Source organism: Musca domestica, unplaced genomic scaffold (genome assembly GCF_030504385.1).
Source record: "Musca domestica strain aabys unplaced genomic scaffold, Musca_domestica.polishedcontigs.V.1.1 1, whole genome shotgun sequence".
Taxonomy (NCBI): Eukaryota; Metazoa; Arthropoda; class Insecta; order Diptera; family Muscidae; genus Musca; species Musca domestica.
Window position 1 is genome coordinate 24,822,479 of NW_026712114.1, and position 21,645 is coordinate 24,844,123.

The 21,645-nt window shown below is 36.7% G+C and overlaps 1 protein-coding gene across 1 annotated transcript; it reads right to left on the reverse strand.

The window, feature by feature from the left end:
• Window positions 1–5,165: 5,165 nt before the first annotated feature.
• Window positions 5,166–18,191, reverse strand: LOC101899589 (sialidase). The gene is made up of 3 exons (XM_005184717.4): window positions 18,085–18,191; window positions 7,753–7,832; window positions 5,166–7,611 (listed from the first exon to the last, which is right to left on the reverse strand). The coding sequence occupies exons 2-3, from the start codon at window positions 7,777–7,779 to the stop codon at window positions 5,488–5,490; spliced, it is 2,151 nt and encodes a 716-aa protein (XP_005184774.1). The 5' UTR covers window positions 7,780–7,832; window positions 18,085–18,191; the 3' UTR covers window positions 5,166–5,487.
• Window positions 18,192–21,645: the final 3,454 nt, after the last annotated feature.

Here is a 21,645-nt window from a genome sequence, read left to right on the forward strand (position 1 = left end):
ATGAATGTGTGTTAGCGAAATAATTATAGAGAAATGGCGTTAAGAAAATTCTCTTACATGAAATCAATTCGTGTGTAGTGCAAACCCCGTTCGTGGTTTAGTTTTTGTGAGAGAAGTGTTTAAGAGAAACTGTGTTTGCATAATGCTGCCCTTATTGTTAGCTTTGAGTGATGCTCATTCTTATTTATCATTTTTGTTTACAGAAAATATCTATTAGTGTAATTTCCTTAAAAAAATTCCAGTTTATGAGATAAGTGTCAAAGGAAATGTTTTTTAATTGAGAGTGTTTAAAATGCTGCCAAGTTTCGAATTATGCTTACTGTACTAATTAGGTCTTTGGCAATGTACTTAATAGGAGAAGGGATGGAGACAAAGGTAAGTTAATATTTATGACTTATTTTTTGTTTATTTGAAGGCTCATCAATTTCACAGTAAATGTACTAAATCTAGGGTAGCCAAATTTTTAAAATATCGGTGTTGCATGCTCATAAAGACAAATATTGGACGGTTTTCGAATGTTTGTTTTTTCCGGGAGCCTTTCTTAATCAAATATCCTTAAATTCTGATTATAAATAAACAAACCGCCACATTTCACGAGAAACTTTGTAGGGAAATCGTGGTCTCATCAACATATATGAACATTTAGTGCAATTGTACAGGTGTATTTTGATAAATTTTTACAAGGTCATATAATATTCACAGAAAAACCTACAGACTACATTACCACGAATTCGATTGGAAATGTTGCCCATTTGGTAGAAAAATATTGAAAACCCCAAAAAACACCTTTTTGAGCGATGTTCAGCTTTTTTGAAGATTTGTTTCACATTTTCTGAACGAGTTGGCTCAATTAAGTATTTTGGTGTTTGAACTATTTATAACCTTCGATAATACGAATTTGACAAAGCAGTTAAATAGTTCATATTAGGGAGCAATAAAACTAAGGGTAAAAAAATAATCACGGTATCTTTGGGTATTCTCTATTTTGCTGACCTTAGCCACATTGTTCACGGAATAGTTTTAATTTTGGTATTTGAAACTGGCAAATACGCAGAAAATTGGTCTCTGTGGGTTAATATTTCAAGACTTTAACTGCATTCTTAAACTGATTTCGCGGAAATTGGGGTTAAAAATAAAAATAATTTAAATTTTGAGTTCCGATATTTCATGGCTAATGATATTAAAAATTCGCTCTGCCCTTTGCTTTTTTAGTTGGTTTTGAATAAAAAACAGAAAAGGGAAGTTTGAATGGGAAAAGAGGTTAACTTAGCCACAGTTTTCAAGGCTAAGCAGCCACCATTGTCAAACATACAATTTTTTCTTTATTTATTTGTTTCTCAAAATTTCCAACCGATTTGGTGGGCATACAATTTTAACAAGAAAGCCGTTCTGTCAATTGTTATAAACTTATTAGATTCCGTAATTTTTGTTTTTATACCCTACAACACTATGTGTTGGGGGTATTATAAGTTTGATTGGGCCAAAAATTATGTAACACCACGAAATATTGATTTCCCACATAGGAAAGTATATATGGATCTTCCTAGCTCGCCGAGCTGAGTCGATCTAGCTATGTATGTCCGTCCGTCCGTCTGTCCGTCTGTCCATGTTAATTTGTAATCACTCTACAGGTCGCAATTATGGCCCGATCTTCACGAAATTTAAAATGTAGGTGGGGTTAATGTCAGAATAGAACCCTATTTCTTTTGGAGATGATCGCCAAATGTTTAGGGGTTGAAATGGACCAAATACTGAAAAAATGTCGGATTTTGCAGTAGCTATACAGGTCGCAATTATAGACCAATCGACACGGAATTTCGCATGTAGCTAGAGTTTAGGGCGGGGAAGAAGCCTACCAATTTGGGTGGTCATCGGATAATATTTAGCGGCTAAAATAGACCATATCTTTTTTGTTGAAAAAATTCAAAATTTTTCATTAAACCGCGAATATTTTAAATCCCGGCGAAATTACAAAGCCATGACAAGGTTACTTCTGATCTTTACATTGATGTTAACATCCAACAAATCGGATATATAGCAAAATATGTGCGATATATATGTGTATCAAAGAAGATGTGCTTGAAAGATCTATTTTATATCGAGAACGGCTGAACTGATTTCGCCAGTTCTCATTAATTCTGAATGGCCTCTTGGCAGAAAAGAAAAAACGCCTAAAAAGTCGCATAAAAATATCTTTCCAAAGATGAAAATATTGATTTTGTAAATTTTCTCATATTTTTTCAATTTTGTCATATTTTTGGCATATTTTAAATTTGAATTAAAAATTTGGTAATATTTCTACAGCTAACAAAACTAAGTAGTTAGAATATCAGGATATCATATACAGATCGCATTTATGGCCTGATCCTTACGAACTTTTGCATGGAGATAAGATGAGGGTCAGAATAGAAGCCTACTCTTTTTGGAGATGATCCCCATATATTTAGGGGTTGAAATGGACCAAAAAACTGCAAAATTGTCAGCAGGTCGTAATTATCGCCCGATCCTTACGCACATTTGAATAAGGGTTACCGGACATTGCAAAAGCCAAGCAGTTTTGGATGGCCATCCAAAATTATTTAATGTGCGAAATAGTTTGCCAACTTTTGTAGACAAAATACGAAAATGTCCATTCCAGTGACTTTTTGGAGAATTCACAAATGCAGGAAAGACACACTTCTGACTATTTCGATAACGCTGATTTCGTTGAAGAATATAGTCAAATGTCTGTATCTCATATAGATGCGTTTCAGTCAATAACCAATAATAAATGATAATCTATTGCCACTTCAGAGAGATTATAGGTCTTTGGGAAATATTGGTTCCAGATCTATGACGACCATTTAAGTGCAACATCTACAAATAAATTGGAAATTAGCAAATTAGTTTAAGTTGCTATTATTCGAAAATTAGAGAACGACACCTGATGGTGTTCTTTTATTATTTGTCACAATATCTTGTGGAATTCTTTCGAGTTTCTTGCCTATATAAACTGTATCGTTTATTATAGTGTTGTAGGGTATTCAACGGTCGGCCCCGCTCGACTGTAGCCTTTGCTTACTTGTTTTTCTATAAGTTTAATTTGGCCAACAATTATGTAACATTGGTGCTACAGCAACGATGTTAAATATAGATCTTCCTATCTCGCCGAACCGAGTCGGTCTAACTATGTGTGTCCGTCCGTCTGTTCATGTTCATTTGTAATCACACCACGGTTCGCAATTATGGCCCCATCCTCACAAATTTTTGCACAAAGTTAGGGTCAGACTAGAAGTTTTTTGTTTTTGGAGATGATAGAGATTTTTAGGGGGATATCGACCCGGAATTTCGCATGATCCCAGAGTTTAGACCAGGGCAGATTCCTAGCACTTTGGATGTTCATCGTATAATATTTAGCGGGTAAAATGGACTATAACATTTGCGTATTTTTTGAAAACGACATGAGGATCGACAACAACATTTTTTTTTCACATCGTTCACAAAAATCGACAAAATGGTCCAAACCTAAAACCAAATACTCTTGATCAGCGTAAAATTCTAAGACGATTTAGCCCCGCAGAAGGAGTAACTTTAGCCCCTAAAAAGAATTGTCTATGTAGGCCCACGATATCGTATATATCCCATATAACTGTTCCTCCAGATATTCGGTATTTTGATAATTTTAGCCATCTTCAAATTCTACACAAGGAGTTTTCTGTGAGAACTTTACCCCTGAAAAAGAATTTTCTAAATAGGTCCACCATATTATATAGTTCCCATATAATGGTTAAAACCCACCCCTCCCAATCGGTATTTTTATGATTTTAGTCACATTTTTCATTGGAATATGAATCCACACAAGGAGTTCCCTCTGAGTACTTTAGCCCCTGGAAGAGAATTGTCCATATAGGTCTACGTTTTAGTGTAGCACCCATATAACGCTACCCTGAGATATTCGGTATTTCCAGGAAATAGCATCAAATTTTAGAACAAGTTTAGATTTGTTCGAATTGGTCAACTTTGGCACGAATTATGGCCTTCAAACGGCCGATGAAACCAACACACGCTGCCCGAATGTTGTATTTGGCCCATTCCCGGCGAAGCGCTTGCTTGAGGTGATCGATACTTTGGTTTTTTTTGTAGTGCCAACCTTGCTTTCCAAAATACTCCAGACGGATTGGTATCCGGCGATTTTGTACGCTGGAAATGAAGCGAGGAACCTTATTTTGTAACCGTGCTGAGTGCGATGGTGCTCAGTCCTGTTGGTATGTCCAAGGTTTGCGGTCCAAGGCTTTAATAACCCTCCAGATTATTTTCGCGATAATATTCGAGATTTATTCTGATGCTACGGTTGATTAATACGAGCGGAGAGCGACCATCGGCACCATCACCATGGCCGGCGCTTGAGTTCTGGTGACCAACCGAAGGTTCGCATTTTCAGTGGACCTTTTTGGCAAGTTCTCATCGGAGAAAAACAAATTCGGCAGTTAACCACTTTCGGCCAAGAGAAGCAACTCGTTAACTCTTTTAAGTCTAATTTCTTTCTGTTGCGGTGTAAGTTCTTGAACTTTTTGGAATTTCAATGGCTTTACACCGAGCCCTTTTTTAAGTATTTGCCGAATGGAATATTGCCATATGTTCAGCTCACGAGCCACTTTTCGGCCACTGCGACGCGGGTTTCGATCAAGTCGTTTCTCTAATTTTCGAACCATTTCTGCTGATGTTGCTGTTTTCTTCCGTCCATTTCCTTGACGTCGGGCTATGCTACCAGTATCACGGTAACAAGCGATGGTACGAGACACAAAAGATTTATTCACATTTAAATGCTGGTTTTCCAGCCAAATATAAAGAAATTCCACCATCACGCTTGAATTCCACTACGGATGACTTTTTTTTCTGGAAAATTCTCACCAAAATGCCTTTGTAAACAATATAATGAGCTGTCACTGGAATAATTTTAACAGCTGTCGGACGAGTGGCTTAGCTATGACAGCAGTCTGCAGTTGGTTACAGTTTTTTCATCTCACAGTCTATTTTAACTGGAAAGTTTATTTTTTGTTACTTTGGTTGCCGAAATGGTTTGGAAATTTTTTACTTGCCAAACTCTTTATAAACAAAAATAGAAATATTCAAACATGCAAAATATTTTTTTAAATATTTATTTAATATATATAAAAAATGCTTAACACTTAATTTTAAATTCCAAAAATATACAAAAAAGTGTACATTCAACAAGAGAAATAATTTACGAATTCGAATTTAAAATGGAATAAACATTAGACGCGATTTTGTGTTGATGATTTGAAATTATGAAATTTTACGACGATTCCGTACACGTTGGATGAAGATTTCGCTAATGAATTTGTCTTGTGACAATATGAGTGTAGAGCAAGCGTTGAAGAGGGTGAAAGAGAGGCAGCAAATTAGCTACTAAACAAAATATGGAATTAAGGCACGTTGGTTTTGTTTTTGTCGAACTTCCCTCCCAGGGGATTTCATTTGGGCAAACTAATATGTGTAGCCACCATCGGCGGAATAGCCCTGGGGAATGGTGTCGGGGATTTTGTTAGCCGCTGGAGAATAAGAATAGCCACCATCACTGCCACCATTGCCAGATGAAGGGGCCCCGTATGATGATGAGGGGGCACTTGGGGCATTGTAGGATGATGATGGTCCAGTGGGTGCTCCGTAACCTGTGGCTGGAGCTTGGGCAGGGGCATCATAACTTGAGCCACCAGAAGATGAGGGAGCGCCATAAGAACTGCTGGGTGCGGAAGGAGCATTGTAACTGCTTGAAGGTCCGGTGGGGGCACCATAGCTGGAGGATGGTGTTTGAGCTGGGGCACTATAACTGGAAGAGGGTCCTGAGGGGTAACCACCGCTTGAGCCACCTTGGGCAGCTGGTGCTCCATATGAAGAACTGGGTGCCGAGGCATAGCTTGATGATGGTCCAGTGGGTGCACCGTAAGAGGATGAAGGTGCTTGGGCAGCGGGGGCTCCATAGCTGGATGAAGGAGCTTGAGGAGCAGGGGCTCCATAACTTGATGAAGGAGCTTGAGCAGCGGGGGCTCCGTAGCTAGATGAAGGTGCTTGAGGTGCTGGGGCACCATAGCTGGATGAAGGAACTTGAGGAGCTGGGGCACCGTAGCTTGATGATGGAGCTTGAGGTGCAGGGGCACCATAGCTGGATGAGGGTGTTTGAGCGGGAGCACCATAGCTGGATGAGGGTGTTTGGGCTGGAGCACCGTAGCTGGACGAGGGTGTTTGGGCAGGGGCACCATAACTGGATGAGGGAGCTTGAGGTGCTGGGGCACCGTAGCTTGATGATGGGGTTTGTGCTGGGGCGCCATAGCTGGAAGATGGAGTTTGAGCGGGGGCACCATAGCTAGATGAGGGAGTTTGGGCAGGGGCACCATAGCTGGATGAGGGAGTTTGAGCGGGGGCACCATAACTTGATGAGGGAGTTTGAGCGGGGGCACCATAACTGGAAGATGGGGTTTGAGCTGGGGCGCCATAGCTAGATGAAGGAGTTTGAGCAGGAGCACCATAGCTTGAGGATGGGGTTTGGGCCGGGGCACCATAGCTGGATGAGGGAGGCGAGATTGGTTGGAATGAACTTTGGGCTGGAGCGCCATAGCTGGATGAGGGAGCTTGTGCGGGTGCGCTGTAGCTGGAAGATGGTGCCTTGGCAGGAGCTCCGTAACTGGAAGATGGGGCGGCTGGAGCTGAAGGTGCACCGTAACTGCTTGAGGGTGTTTTGGCTGGAGCACCATAACTAGACGATGGGGCAGCAGGTGCACTGGGAGCGCCATAGCTTGAAGAAGGTGTCTCTGCTGGGGCACCATAGCTGGAGGAAGGAGCAGCAGGGGCTCCATAGCTGCTGGAAGGAGTTTTGGCAGGGGCTCCATAACTTGAAGAGGGTGTTTTGGCAGGAGCACCATAGCTGGAGGATGGAGCAGCAGGAGCACCATAACTGGAGGAAGGAGCAGCAGGAGCACCATAGCTACTGGAAGGAGCCTTGGCTGGAGCACCATAACTATTCGAGGGGGCTGGACCTGTGGGAACACCATAACTGGTCGAGGGTGGCGATGACTTGGGTGGACCATAGCTGGAAGAGGGAGCACGGGCGGGGGCACCATAACTAGAAGAAGGAGCCTTTGCTGGGGCACCATAGCTTGAAGAAGGAGCCTTTGCTGGGGCACCATAGCTAGACTTTGGTGGGCCATAGCTGGATTTTGGTGGACCATAACTGGATGAAGGTTGTTTGGGTGGAGCACCATATGAAGAAGATGGACGACGATGGGAACTCTTCTTGGGTGGGCCATAGCTTGAGCTGGGACGGCTGGGAGCACCGTACGAAGAGGCTGGTCCTGAGGGAGGTGGTGGTGGTCCATAGCTAGAAGAGGGACTACGGGGTGGAGCACCATACGATGAAGAGGGACGTGAGGGAGAGCTGTTGTATGGGCCTCCTGATGGTGCACTTGGGGCATAACTGTTGGATGCAGGACCCGATGCCGGTGGTAAATACGAGTTCGAGGGAGAATTGTAGGAGGCCGAACCACGGCCATTGCTTATGGGAGCTTCACGTTTTCTTGCCTCGCCGCTCAAGGCAAACAGGGCAACGCATAAAAGCTGTTGGGTAGATAAAGAAGGGAGTGAGAGAAAATTAGGGAAAGGATATGGAAGGAGAGAGAGTGTAGAAATGAAGAGAGAGAGAGAGAGAAATAATCATTTTTAAATGTCAAACTTCAAGGAGGTTTGAGATAAACTTACCGTAGCTGAAGTACTAAAGAGCTTCATGGTGCAAATTTATTTGGGAAAACTGTCTTCTAGAATTTCAATAGCCTCCTCTACTGTAAAGAAAGAGATAAGAGCATTTCTTTAATTATTTTTTTATTTGTGGGACAGTTGAGGCAAATCTCTCCGAACTAAACTAAAAATCGAAATCTTTAAATCTCCAATCGAATTTGTTTAAAAAAATATCAATCCCAGTTTTGAAAGAAATTACACTTCTTCTTCAAATTTAATATTTTTATTTTTTCTCATGCCCATCAGATTCATAATTATTTCATTTGTTTATCAACAATTTGAAATTGAATTCAGTTTCTTAATTAACATGTGTTTGATGCAACATGTTCAAGGTTCTGGTATTTGAAGCTGCAACATTGAAACTCCGCTGAAGTAACTTAATACAATGATACAACTTTAAACAAATGAATTTCGTGGACAATATGAACAAATCATTAGAGTAGTTTGTCGTGATTTAGTTTCCATCTTTATTGAAAAGCAAAGTCGGAAAAAAACCACAACAACAACAACAATACAAAGCAATGGCAAACTTCTATTAACAATCATCATCAACAACATCATCATTTGAAGTCGTCTTCATTTGGATCAGATAAATGTTACAAGAGTGCGTCGTGGCGAGGTCATGTCAATGTAACTGAAGTTCCAACTTCCAATAACAGCAACAACAAAAACAACAGAAGCAACAACATTGTTCATAAATGACACGATGCTCCAACTGTTATGGAAGTAAACGTAATGTGAAACCAAAAGCAAAAAAAAAAAAAAAATGACATACCCCCCCCAAACCAAGTAGCATCATCGGCAGTAGCCACTACAACAATAGCCACCAAACTGATGAAAATTCAGTGATGAACAGAAAATGTTGATTTTAATTGACGTTTAATGATTTAAAACTTCCCTATTATTACACACTTTGCTGAATGATCCGCTCATTTGTTGTGGTAGCTGTTTTTTTTTGTTGTTGTTACATGTAGTCATAATACCCTGTAATGAAGTCGCGCACGCACACACACCGACCATTGTTTGGTGTTATGGTAACCAACACCAATTGGAGCTAATGGGTCTTTCGTTAGCTTGGTGGTATCTCTTCCACACTCTTTTCTTAAGTGATTTGTAGTAGTTTTTTTGCGGTGGTTTACTTTCCAGCTACATGTGTTCGCATATAAATAAATATAACAATTTTTTTTTGTAAAGTGGAACCTTTAAAAGAGTTACTCTTTATAGATGTTGCGTATAGATGACACTGACAAACTTTTATAAATTATATATATATTAAGAAATATCATTAGATTAAATACTGAGAAAAATTCATGGATACTATAGGAACTTCTTACACTACAAAGCCAAAAAGGTTAGCCAAAAAAAAATGTAAAACAGCAGCATAGTTCAGCCGGTTCAAACTTTTGGAAGAAATTTAAAATTTTTCAAAAAAAAAAAAAAAAATAAAATCCGAGAAATAAACCGTTTTATGTGGGCTATACGAAGATGTGTACCTGCATAAGCAATTCTTTATCATAGACCGAAAATTGGTTGGAACTCAAAGGTACCCAGCATCTGAAATTTTCGTTGCAAGACCGATATGACCAAACCTATGTGACTATTTAATATATTTTCATTATAATTATAGCATGTATTTTGGAAAATGGTGCCTCAATTATTGGGCGGTATACAAGAGCTATTACAAAACCTGACCCATATTTTTCCATGAGGTATTTCCAATTTGAACAAGTTGCCGACCGAAGTTTTCCCTCAACATATGTCCCTTTATGTTTAACTATATACTATCTTGCGTTATGATTTCTCAAAATGCTGAGCCTTTATCCCTTTTCGCAGCTGACCTAATACCGACATACATATAGCGATTTTCTAGGTATTGATTACAACGACTAGTTCCTCCAATTTGTATGAGACATGTGTGTAATTTCTTTTTTGGAAAAGTTGACCTTTTTGTCGATGGGAGGATCTTTACAATCCATATTCACACTTGATCTAATAGCGATACAAATATGGGGCTGACTTTGCACAGATATCTGACATTTATTTCAATCAATATTATGTGAGTAATTGTTAATCAATAGACTTTTTGTGGGGAGGCCCCGGAAGGATTATACCGTTCCTTTTGTCATCTGAACCAAACCTGATTCTAATATTATGATGTGTAAATATTGAACGAAATCCGACACTCCGTTCGCTCCTACCAATTACTATGAAGGGTATATTATATTTGTCATTTCGGTTGTAACTCTTCCAAATAAGCATTTGAGACTCCATAAAGTGATCAGCATAAGATTGTATGTCGATTTATCTATGCGCATCCGTCCATCTGTTGAAATCACTCTGGGCTTCCGAACAAAATGAAGTAGGTTGATAAAAATTATGCTGAGATGAATTTTAGGTTGGTAGAATTGTTGGTATTTAAAATGAGCCATATATGTCCATATTTCCACTAATACCCCATATATCTGTACCACCATCTTTAGGGTGTTTTGGCTGTTTTAGTCATATTTATGAACAAAATTTGCTGTAATCTGGCAGTTTGTATATGTGAGAAACAACTTTGCAAAGGACTTTCGATATAGACCCAAGTTTAGTATATTTGAAATATAACTGTACCCCCGATATTCAGTACCTTTTTGATTTTTGTCATATTTTCACCAAAATTGTATCACATTTGGTATTTGGGTACGTAATAAACACCGCCTTTTCTGGCAACGTTTAACTTCTACATCGGAAATTAGGATTTTTTTTAATTTTGGATGCATTTTTCAATGGAATTTTTTATATTCAGCGAATTCTTTTCAAATGATAATCGTTGCATACTTCTTGGCATTCCAAATACGAAACGGAAGAGCTGAGGTACTTATACAATTGCACTCAAACTTTTATTCTCTGTCCCATTTTGATAAGTCATTTTGTTATGGCCTCTCGTAGGTGGCTCCACTGTACATGTATTACCAAAATTAATCTTTTGTCTTTCTTTTTTTTTTAATTTTACAACCTAAACATTTTTCTTTTAAATTAAGTGCGGCGCCAAATTTCATGCTTAATGCCGTCAAAAGTGTTTTGTGAAACATTTACGAAACTTAACTCAATTAAAAGGGGTAAATATGGCCTAAATATGAATGTAAGCATATTAAGGACAATTACAAAACATGAGATTGTAGCAGAATTCGCTATTTTGGACAAATTTTCTTTAAAAAAATGTTCTGCAAATTGAAAGAAGAAAAAATTTCGTTAAACTTTTTTGTACATCTCATTTTTTTGATACAATTTTCTAAAATATGATTTTTCTGTATGCAGTACATCTTCAAAGTTCTGATGAGAGAAAGAAAGAGAGGAACGAGTTTTTCATTGAAATAACAATAACAAAGCGGCAATTTCAGAAAACTTAGACTTTCTGTAAAATAAGAAGCATTTTAAATAAGTATCAAAATTAAGTTTGTCTTTCCAATTATATAAAACTTTAGAAGGATGACTACAATTTTGCTTGTAACCCAATTATATTTGAAAATATTATTCAGGGCGTTCATTCAGTCTCATGTAACCATGCTATCTAATTTTCGGTATTCTAAGCACATTTTTAATTTTTTTTATTGAATTGCATATTTAGGAAATCTTTCAAAATTTGCATATCGATTTTAAGCAATTTCACACCGTGATGAATGCATTTAACAACAAATTATCTAATTTTTACAAAATAAATTTCTAAACTTTGTTAATTATATGGTAATGTTCCGAAACTGTATCCATCTTAATTACATCATTTGTTTGAACTGAAACTGAAAATTGAAGTAATATTCAGCATCGACAGCAGCAGCATGGCTAATATTTTGTACATTGCCGCACATACATAGCAACATTGCACATGACTCTGAACGTGTGCATGCAATATGAACATATTAGGGTGGGGTGTTTAGGAAAGAGATATCTCTAAAAGTTGTGGAAAATCTCACTCAATTGTAATTTAATTGGTTTTTGGTTTACTTTCGCGTTTTTATACCCTTCACCATAATATGGAGGGTATATTAAGATTGTCATTCCGTTTGTAACACCCTTTTACAAATTCTATGACGATTTAGCGATGTCCGTCCGTCTATGGAAATCACTCTAGACCATTCAGGTCTACGTTTTCGTATAGCCCCTATATAACGGTACCTCCCGATATTCCGTATTTTGATGATTTTAGCGACATTATTCACCGGAATTGTTTAAAATTTGGTATTTCGTAATGGACACTACAGCCTAAGACAGACAATTGTCTGTGCAGGTCTACGTCTTCGTATAGCCCCCATATAACGGTACATACCGATATTCGGTATTTTGATGATTTTAGTGACATTATTCATTTCGGATTTGAATATTGTGATGGCTTATGACAAAAGTTACCTATGCAGGTCCAAGTCGTCTTATAGACCTTAAAAAAAGAGCTACATACGGTATTTTTAAAATTTTAACAAAAATTTTTTAACAGATTATATTGTTTTTGAGAATTCCCAAATTCGTTCTCCATAACTTCGCAGAGGAAATTGAGAAAGACTTGAACAAGTGAAAAATTATTTCAATTTTTATCTTAGCTTAATAACTTCCGATAACTTCCGGCAGGTGGTTCGGAGTCGGGATCGCAATATTCGTTCGTCCATTGATCCGGCTGGTTAGTATGCCAGAAATTCTCGAAGTTAATTTATGTTTTGCTCCAAAATAAGCATTACATGGTCAAACTTAGAAAGGTTTAAAATATGATAGATTGTTTCTTACAAATTTTAATTTGTTATTGAAATTTAGGGGAATATATAAATAGGTGTATATTTGGAAAATATTACAGAACATCATAATATTCGAATTAATTCATTCCCTTGGCCATCCGATTTTAGACCTAATGCGAATATGGATTATACTGATCCCCTCTTTCTGCTATACCTCCCGACATAAATGTTTTTTTTCGGACTTTGTCAGAGGGGGATTGCGCGCCTAAGTCGCCCAAACGTGTAGGTTATACTCTACATTGTTCAAACTTGGAAGACCAAAAAATGGAATAAGCCTCGGATCAGTTGCGAAAATGAAAACTCTCTGTTGACTTCAAAAGGGTCAAAATTTTTAAAGATTCTAAATAAGTGTGAAAAGTTTTTGATTTTCTTCAAATTTCTCACTATCAATCAATATTGAAACTAGCGTTAAGATCGTACATATCTGTTCTCTATTTGTGGTAACCCCCTTGCGATGTGATGTGTAATATTATGAAACACATAACATTCTCAGGTTACTTCAAAATTCTCACATCGTAATGTGTATAGGAACCTTTCATTTGGTCCATATATGGACAATACTGACTCAAATCTTCGTAACTTCCTATCATAAAGAGAAGGGGTTTTTAACAGGTAAAAAAGCAACTAAGTTCTGCCTGGCCGAACTTTTTATACCCTCCACCATTTGGAAAAAAAATCCGTTGGAAAATACCGCTCAAATGAAAACCGTTATATGGGGGCTATACGAAGACGTGGTCCTGCATAAGCATTTTGTGTCATGGGCTGTAGTAACTGTTCTGAACTTTATATTCGACAGTTGAAACAATTCCGGTGAATAACATCGCAAAAATCATCAAAATATAGAATATCGGGAGGTGCCGTTATATGGAGGATATACGATATCGTGGACCTATATATAAAATTCTCTTTCAGGGGGTAATGCACTCACAAAGAACTCCGTTTGTGGATTTTAAGACAATTCCATTGAAAAATTTGGCTGAAATTATCAAAATACCGAATATCGGGGGGTACCGTTATATATCGTGGGCCGATATAGCCCATCTTCGAACTTGACCTGCCTGCAGACAAAAGACAGATCTGTGCAAAAATCCAGCTTCCTATCTTAATTCGTTTTGACTATAGTGTGATTACAACAGACGGACGGACGGACAGGATTAAATCATCTTAGAATCTTACGCTGATCAAGAATATATATACTTTGTTGGGTCTTAAAGTTATTATTTCGAGGAGTTACAAACGGAATGACGAACTTAATATACCCCCTACCCTATGTATGGTGGAGGGTATAAAAACTATTTCGGTTTTGTGTTGGTATTGGCCCTCATAAGGATTCCGCTAGGACGGTTGGGAAATTCTCGTCCTCAGGCGCAATAAAACAGGAGTAGTCCTTGTAGCATTTGTATCATAAGAATTTCTTAGAATTTGTTCTGGTCTATGAATGTATTTTCATTCAAAAGAAAAACAGAAGCTTTTTTATAGCTTACCAGCTCCTTTTGTCGTAAATTGAGCCATTATGTTAACATAAATATGAACATGTGCTCTATTTTAATGTAACCCCTGCCAACAAATTTTCTGTCATCACACTCAACCTCTCCTAATATGGTGGCTTTTTACACCTTTTCCATCCAAAACAGAGCCCAAGTTTTGTATTACGACTCCACAGCGAGCGAGTAACCAACGAATACAAACATCAATGAAATTAGTTGCAATCAAGCAACGACATAAATACATACATACATACACACAGATATGTATGTACGATTTCATGTACATAGGTTATGGTCCATGTTAAAAATAACATTGAAACAAAAGACATGATGCCACCACTGATGCTCTGGTGTAAGTTCGAATTGGGAAAATATGGCAGTAGCAGTAACACAGACACCGAAATTATAATTAAATTCCGCAAAGAAAAATAAACAACATCCACACACTCACATGTGTATGAATTTATGTGTGAAATAGAAGACGAAGAAGAAGAAGATGATGATGTTACAACGAAAGGTAAACAAACAGAACTGAAATTGAATAACCGTCCAAAATCCAATTTAATATAAGGAAACTAAAGAAAAACTGACACAAAATCGACCAGCCAGCCAGCTAACTGACGGACAAACCGACCGACAGATGAACAAGCGTACAAGTGCATATGAGTAATAACATTTTTGTATTATTTGTTGTTCCAGTTCATCTCATGTTCACATATTGTGTTTTTGTTGAACATCTTCCATGTGAACTCCATAAGAATAGGGATGTCAATGTTGAATATTTTTGGTTAATTTTCTTAAAAGCTTTTCAAGGTTTTCTTTTGGCATGGGAAATAATTGTTTTGATTGTATTAAAATTTTGATATTTTGTGATCCAAAAACGATGGCTAAAGGTTATGAAAAAATTGAATAACGAACATTTCAAAATTAAGAGATTATGTAAGGAAACAAAGTATGGACATTTATTTTTGGTAGAAAAGTTATTGTTTTTAGATGTTAGAATCCCAAATAAAATATTGTAGCGCACAAAGTTCAAAAATGTAAGCAGGACCTTCAACATATCAATATTTAAAGGTTAACATAGTATGATGTCCATTCTACAACATGGATCTACATTGAGCACACATTCAAATTGAACATAAAATTTGATTCTGAGTCAGTTCTTCCAAAACTTTGCCAAACTTTACTTTGTTTCACCGACGTAGACACCTCCAAAATTGTGAATTTTTAGATGTTCTCAGAACGTTTTGCCCGAAAAAGCTAGAAAGGCATTTCTGGCTACTCACGTTTAATTCTGTTAAACCATAATTTTCTTAAAACTTAGTAAATCCCAAAATTCGTATTAGTGGTAGAATAGGTGCGAGAATTGCCAATATCGGCCTTCTCCATCATATACCTCCCCACAAATTGTCAATATTTTGAATAATTATTACTCTTAGAAAATGGAAACTCTTAGAAAAATAATTCTCCGATTGTCTTCGAGTTTCGTACATCTCAATAACTTTACCAACACAAGATCTGATATGAATGTGAAATATAAATATATTTCTGGTGCCTTCACACAACTGGTCAAAATTTTGAATAATTACTTCTCTCATGAAATGGGAAATAAGCGGCCGATTCTCTTTGAATTTCACACATCCTCCTCATTTACTAACAAAAGATGGGATATTTTTGTCCAATCCTTCCGGTAAATCCTCGGAGCGGCAGAATTTTTGCTTTCTTTTAAATTATTAATTTTCTGAATTAAATCACACGCTTTTGCATAGCCATCATTTGAATCCTCACTTCGGAATGGTCCACAAGAGGGGACATTTTTCATAGCAGTATATTTGTCACAAATAGACACATTCCACACTCTCTATGATTTATCATTTCGTTTGTAGCGATCATATTGAAATCGTGAGCTTTGGGAGGAAATCGGTTTTGCTCCACGATAAAAAAACGATTTTTTAATCGACTTCGTTGCTATTTTATATTCGGGCTATAAGAAGACCTGGACCTGCATAGACAGTTTCCTGTTTTACCCATTAGGAACTTCAAATACAAAATTTGAAACAATTCCAGTGTATAATGTTGCCGAATTTAACAAAATACCGAATATAGGGAGGAACTGTTATGTGGGGGATATACAAAGACGTGGACCTGCACAGAAAATTTCTTGTCGTAGGCTGTAGTACACATTAGGAACTGAACAGGGTGAGATGAAAAAACTGCAACAAACTTCAGACTGCTCTCATTTCTAAGCCGCTTGTCCGACAGCTGTTAAAATTAATCCAGTGGAACCTTATTACATTGTTTACAAGCGTTTCGCAGTGGCCGAAAAATGGCTCGTGAGCTGAATATATCGAATATCCCATATATCGCGTATCCCATTCAGCAAATATTGAAAAATGCGATCGGGGTAAAGCCATAGAAAGAGCTAAGGGGTTGTGAACTGCCGAATTTGGTTTTCTCCGACGAGAAAACATTCGTTGCCAGCAGTTTGTAAACAAACAAAATGATCGTGTTTACTTGTCAAAAAGGTCAGCTGAAAAAGTGCACCTTCGGTTGGCCACCAGAACTCAAGCGCCGGCCATGGTGAAGGTATGGGCCTTCAGAACAGCCGATTTTCGCTCCCCGCTCGTATTAAATGCCGAATGTTATCGCGAAAATATTCTGAAGGGTGTATTAAAGCCGTGGGCACGCAAACATTTTGGCCGCAGACCTTGGACATTTCAACAGGACTCAGCATCATCACACTCAGCACACACCACCCAAGAATGGTTACAAAATGAGGTTCCTCGCTCCATTTCCAGCGCACAATGGCCACCAAAATCTCCGGATACCAATCCGTTGGACTATTGTGTCTGGAGTATTTTGGAAAGCAAGGTTGGCACTAAAAAATATAAAAGTGTCGATCACCTCAAGCAAGCGCTTCGCCGGGAATGGTCCAAAATACCGCAGAGCAACAATCGGGCAGCGTGTGACGGTTTCGTTGGCTCTTTGAGTCTATAATTCGTTGCAAAGGTGACCAATTCGAACAAATCTAAACTTATTCTAAAATTTGATGCTATTTCCGACATTTTTTGCTTTCATTCAATAAATTGTTAAAAAAATGTAAAAATTATGGCCTTTGAGTTTGTGCAGTTTTTTATATCACCCTGCACTTTGAGGGGTCTTAAATTAATATTTCGAGGTGTTACAAACGGAATGATAAACCTAATATTCCCTCCATACTATGGTGGAGGGTATAAAGATAGTTTATTTAAGCTTTTATTTGACATATTGTGGTATTGTCCAATATCGGAATAAAGGAAATCCTTAACCGATATGACTACAAGTGGATTTTTTTGTGTCGAAATCACAAAAATTTTAACATAAGGCAATGTTTTGGCGTATCCTTAAGAATCAGGCCCACTTTTTCCAAATTTTTCTTTTAATTTTCATAATATTGTGCATAATATTTATTTTAACAAAATTTATGAACAAATTTTATTCTGATATATATTTTTTTTTAATTTTAAGGTCTTCAAAGAATATTTTGAATATTTGCAGAAAAATGACATTTTACGGCGGATGGTATAGCGTCATCTATATTTCAGTTTGGGATTGAAATATATTATAATATATTAAAAATATTTTGGGTTTTCGAAATTCCAATCGGAAATCAAGGCAAAATTTATAATTTATAGAAAAACACAGATTAAAAAAAATTAAAAATCGTTATAGATCTCCTCTGTTGAAGGACTTTGACGTATTTTAATGGTAGTAATTTAATCGGAAATTCTTCATTCCACCTCTGAGACTGTTGTTATACATTTTGTGCTTTAAATTAATTTTTTTAAAAAACCATTTTTTTAATTTTTTATTTTTCAATTCAGGCAATTATTATTTATTTTTAGTAAAAAAAAATAATATTTGTTAAAATAGTTTTTGTCAGTTTTTATTTATAGTTTGAATATATTTTTCTTTAAATAGTTTTTTGTTTAATTACACAATCACTTATTTTTCGGTATTTCTTTTTAGTTAGTTTTTTTTTTTACTAAATTGATGTCAACACTAACCCAATTCACGTATCCTCCGACTATTTTTTATTTTCTGATGACACGGATAACGATTCTGTTGATCGATCGGAAATCGTCAGAAACACAAAATGTTGTTACGTTTATTCCGATAGTTGAATGCAAACTATGATTCCCATTGAGTTACGGAATTGGCTTTTATACGAAAAAATAGATGAGTTTTTTTTCTTCTTCTGTGTGAACTGAACAATGGCTTAAGTACGTACGGTGGCAATGCAATTCGAATAAAAGCAACAGCAACAAAAACAACAACAACAACATCAATAGCAACTCCAAAAAGAAACATCGCAAACTTACGTTACATTTTGCCTTAGATTTAATGGAGATCGCCAACGCTGTGTTGTCGTTGTTGTTGTTATTGTTATGAGCATAAGTGTTGGACTTTTGTTGTTGTTGTTGTTAAATTGAGTTTTCAAACTCATCTTCAAAATGTTGACGATGTTGATGATGATCATTCATTACTCGCCTCAAGTTTGTGTTTCTTGAGGCGAAAATCTATTACAATTTTTAGTTGATTTTGCTTTGCTTTGATTTCCATTTCCATTTTTGTTGTTGTTTTGTTTTATGTAATGCAACATCGTTGGAGTAGTAGCGGCATGAGTGAGTGAATCGTCTTCATCAGTTAGCCCGCTCCACTCAAAACAAATGAATAATGAAACAAAAACCCCACAGCACTACATGTAAAGTAGTTGGACCCAAAGGGGGTGAAGTGTTCTTTTTTTAACTCATTACATTTGCACTCCAAATATTGCGTTTAGTTTTGTTGCGCATGCGTGCCAGCTCTCCCATTTTGGAATTTGTACTCTCGCAAGTTAGACGCGTGTAAGTATCTTCTCAAGTGCATGCTGACAACCACTAACAATGTGAAGTGCTGCGGTGACAACAAATTGTAACACTTGTGGGCTGGAAGAAATCGTTACAATCAAGCTATCAAGCTATTTTTTGTTGACCCACTGAAATTGTTGGATATTTTCAAGATCAAGTCTAATAGAACAGTTAGCAATAAATGCTTTTGGAGACATTTTGTTTTCATAAATAAGCTAACATAAATCAGGGAAAGCTAATATTTACTGTTATAGATATGTTTGCAAAAAAATTTATTAAGGCAGAACAGAAGTAAAACTTTGGAATAACCTACTCTAACCACTTTAGATATTTAATAGGTATTTGTGTATAATAAATGGGAAATGTGAATAAGCATATATACTTGAGCTATACCACGATATAAACTGATATGGTAGCATGTAATAACAGTTCGCCGGAAATAATACATTTTACCTTAATGTGGGGTAAGATATAATAATAATAGAAAAGGTTTTTATTTTCCAAATCATATTTAGAAACAGTACCCAATATTTTTATAACCCCCACCTTAGGTATATTAAGTTAATCTTTCTGTTTGTAACATTTTAGACCCCACAAAGTGATCAGCATACAATTCTGCCGATTTAACGGTACCTCCCTTAGTTGGATATTTTGATGATTTTAGCGACATTATTCGCCGGAATTGTTTCAAATTTCGTATTTGAAGATCTTAATGGATACTACAGCCTATGACCAAAAAAAGAAACTTATGCGGGTCCTCGTCTTCGTATAACGGTTTTCATTTAAGGTGTATTTTTGGGAATTTTTTTTTTTTTAATTTTCATGTCAAATTCGAAATGATGGAGGGTATTAAAAATTCGGCCAGGACAAATTTTCAGTCTTATTACTACCAACTATAGCAATATGGCTGAGGGTATACTAAAAAGTAAAAGAGGTCTATATTCTAAATTGTATTTGCAATTCAGAATTCGAATATCAAATTGTATTTGAAATTTGATATTCGAATTCTGAGTCGGTGCTTGAAATCTACTTAATAAATATTCAAGATCAGCCTACTTTTGCGAATATAGCCCTCTATTACTTTTTGATATACCCTCAGCCATATTGCTACAGTTGGTATATATCGTGCCTCATCGAAATAACGGTTTTAGACCCTGGATATCTTTGGATCAAATATGTTTTAGGACATTTGTAGTCGATCTAAGGGTATCCGTCCGTCTGTCCGCCTATATTTCTGGCTGGTGCGCACGATAACTCTCGAAAGGAGTGTCGGATTTGATCCAAACATGACACATCGTAATATTATTGCCAAAATTTGATCGAGTTCGGAGATGGGCAATATCGGTCCACTCTGGCCCCAAAAAGGTCAACTTTTTCATAGAAAATAATTTCCCTCATATAAGAAGATAGAATCATACAATTTTGTTAAATTTTTGCCAAATTTTAATATTTTTATGCTTAAGTCGATTGCGAAAATGGGCCATATCGGTCCACTCCATCAAGTACCTCCCACATAAAGGGCCGAAATTTTGAATAATCTTAACTGCTAATAAATGTGAAATAAGAATCCATTGGCTTCAAATTTCGCAAACATCCTTATATTTCTACCAACACGATCTTTGGTTGTAGCCCGAATATTTCAGAACTCTTCTTCTGGTACCTCGCCCATAAACGGTAAACATTTTGAATAATGACATCTCTCATAATGAATCACATCTGATTCATTCTAAACATCACAAATTTCAATATTCCCACTAACACAAGATCTAATGTGATGGTGGTAGATATCGGCCCATTCCTTCTGGTGCTTTAACAGTTTGGATCATATTTCTGAGAGAAAATCTAGGTATTTCATTCATTTTTCGCGCTATTTAACTAATTTAAAAAATGAAATAAATAAAAGCAACTTGTTGTATATAATTTTGAATGAGTTTAACAGGAAGCGGACATAGCCTTAGGGCTGTAATTCTGTAGTTTTACGAAGCTGTTCTACCTACCATGACCTCCTCCACAATGGGTAAAATAATAATATTCCTATAAGCCATGGATGTAATATAATATGCAATGTGTCGGTTCACTCGTTCTGGTACCCTCCCACAAAAATAAATGTATATAATTATTGCACATTTCAATATTTTTATCATCATTAGTAGTACCTGTTTTAATACATCCACTATTTCTCCAATTTCCTCCATAAAAGTTTAACTTTTTCTAAACAATAAGTGAAACTAGTCCCAACCTGGAAAGAATTAATATTAGGTCACATACAAAACAGAAAATATTGGCCAGCTCCTTCGGTAGCATCACGTTGAAAGGTAAATATTTCAAATAATCAAGACAAAATATATTTTATTGTCAGACATAAGCTGAGGGTATATACAAATTCTCTCAAAAAATATTCACCTAAGCATTTTGAGGATCTAGGTCCCTATACCCAACCAAATCGGTTGTAGTTTACCATTTCTCAGAAGGTAGTTTATCTTCCAGCGGAAAAAAGTTCAATATGGGTCCATTTTTCGGTAGAGCTCCTGGTTTAATGCCTCCATATTTCTGATATTTTGAATCTCCTAACAAATCGGATGTAATTTTTTTTGGGCTCGTTGTGGGACATGGGACATTTTTGTAAAAGATGCTCAATTTTCTCAGAACCACATTTGTTCCCTTTTGAGATCAGATATATGATACTACAGAGGTCATTAAAGGGAGTAGGATTTTCGA

Excerpts from the sequence above, each read along its gene's own strand:
- LOC101899589 (XM_005184717.4), bottom strand. The coding sequence starts at position 7,779 with ATGAAGCTCTTTAGTACTTCAGCTACG. Across the intron at positions 7,612-7,752 it reads TCTTTAGTACTTCAGCTACG|CTTTTATGCGTTGCCCTGTT; the intron begins GTAAGTTTATCT and ends TCTACCCAACAG.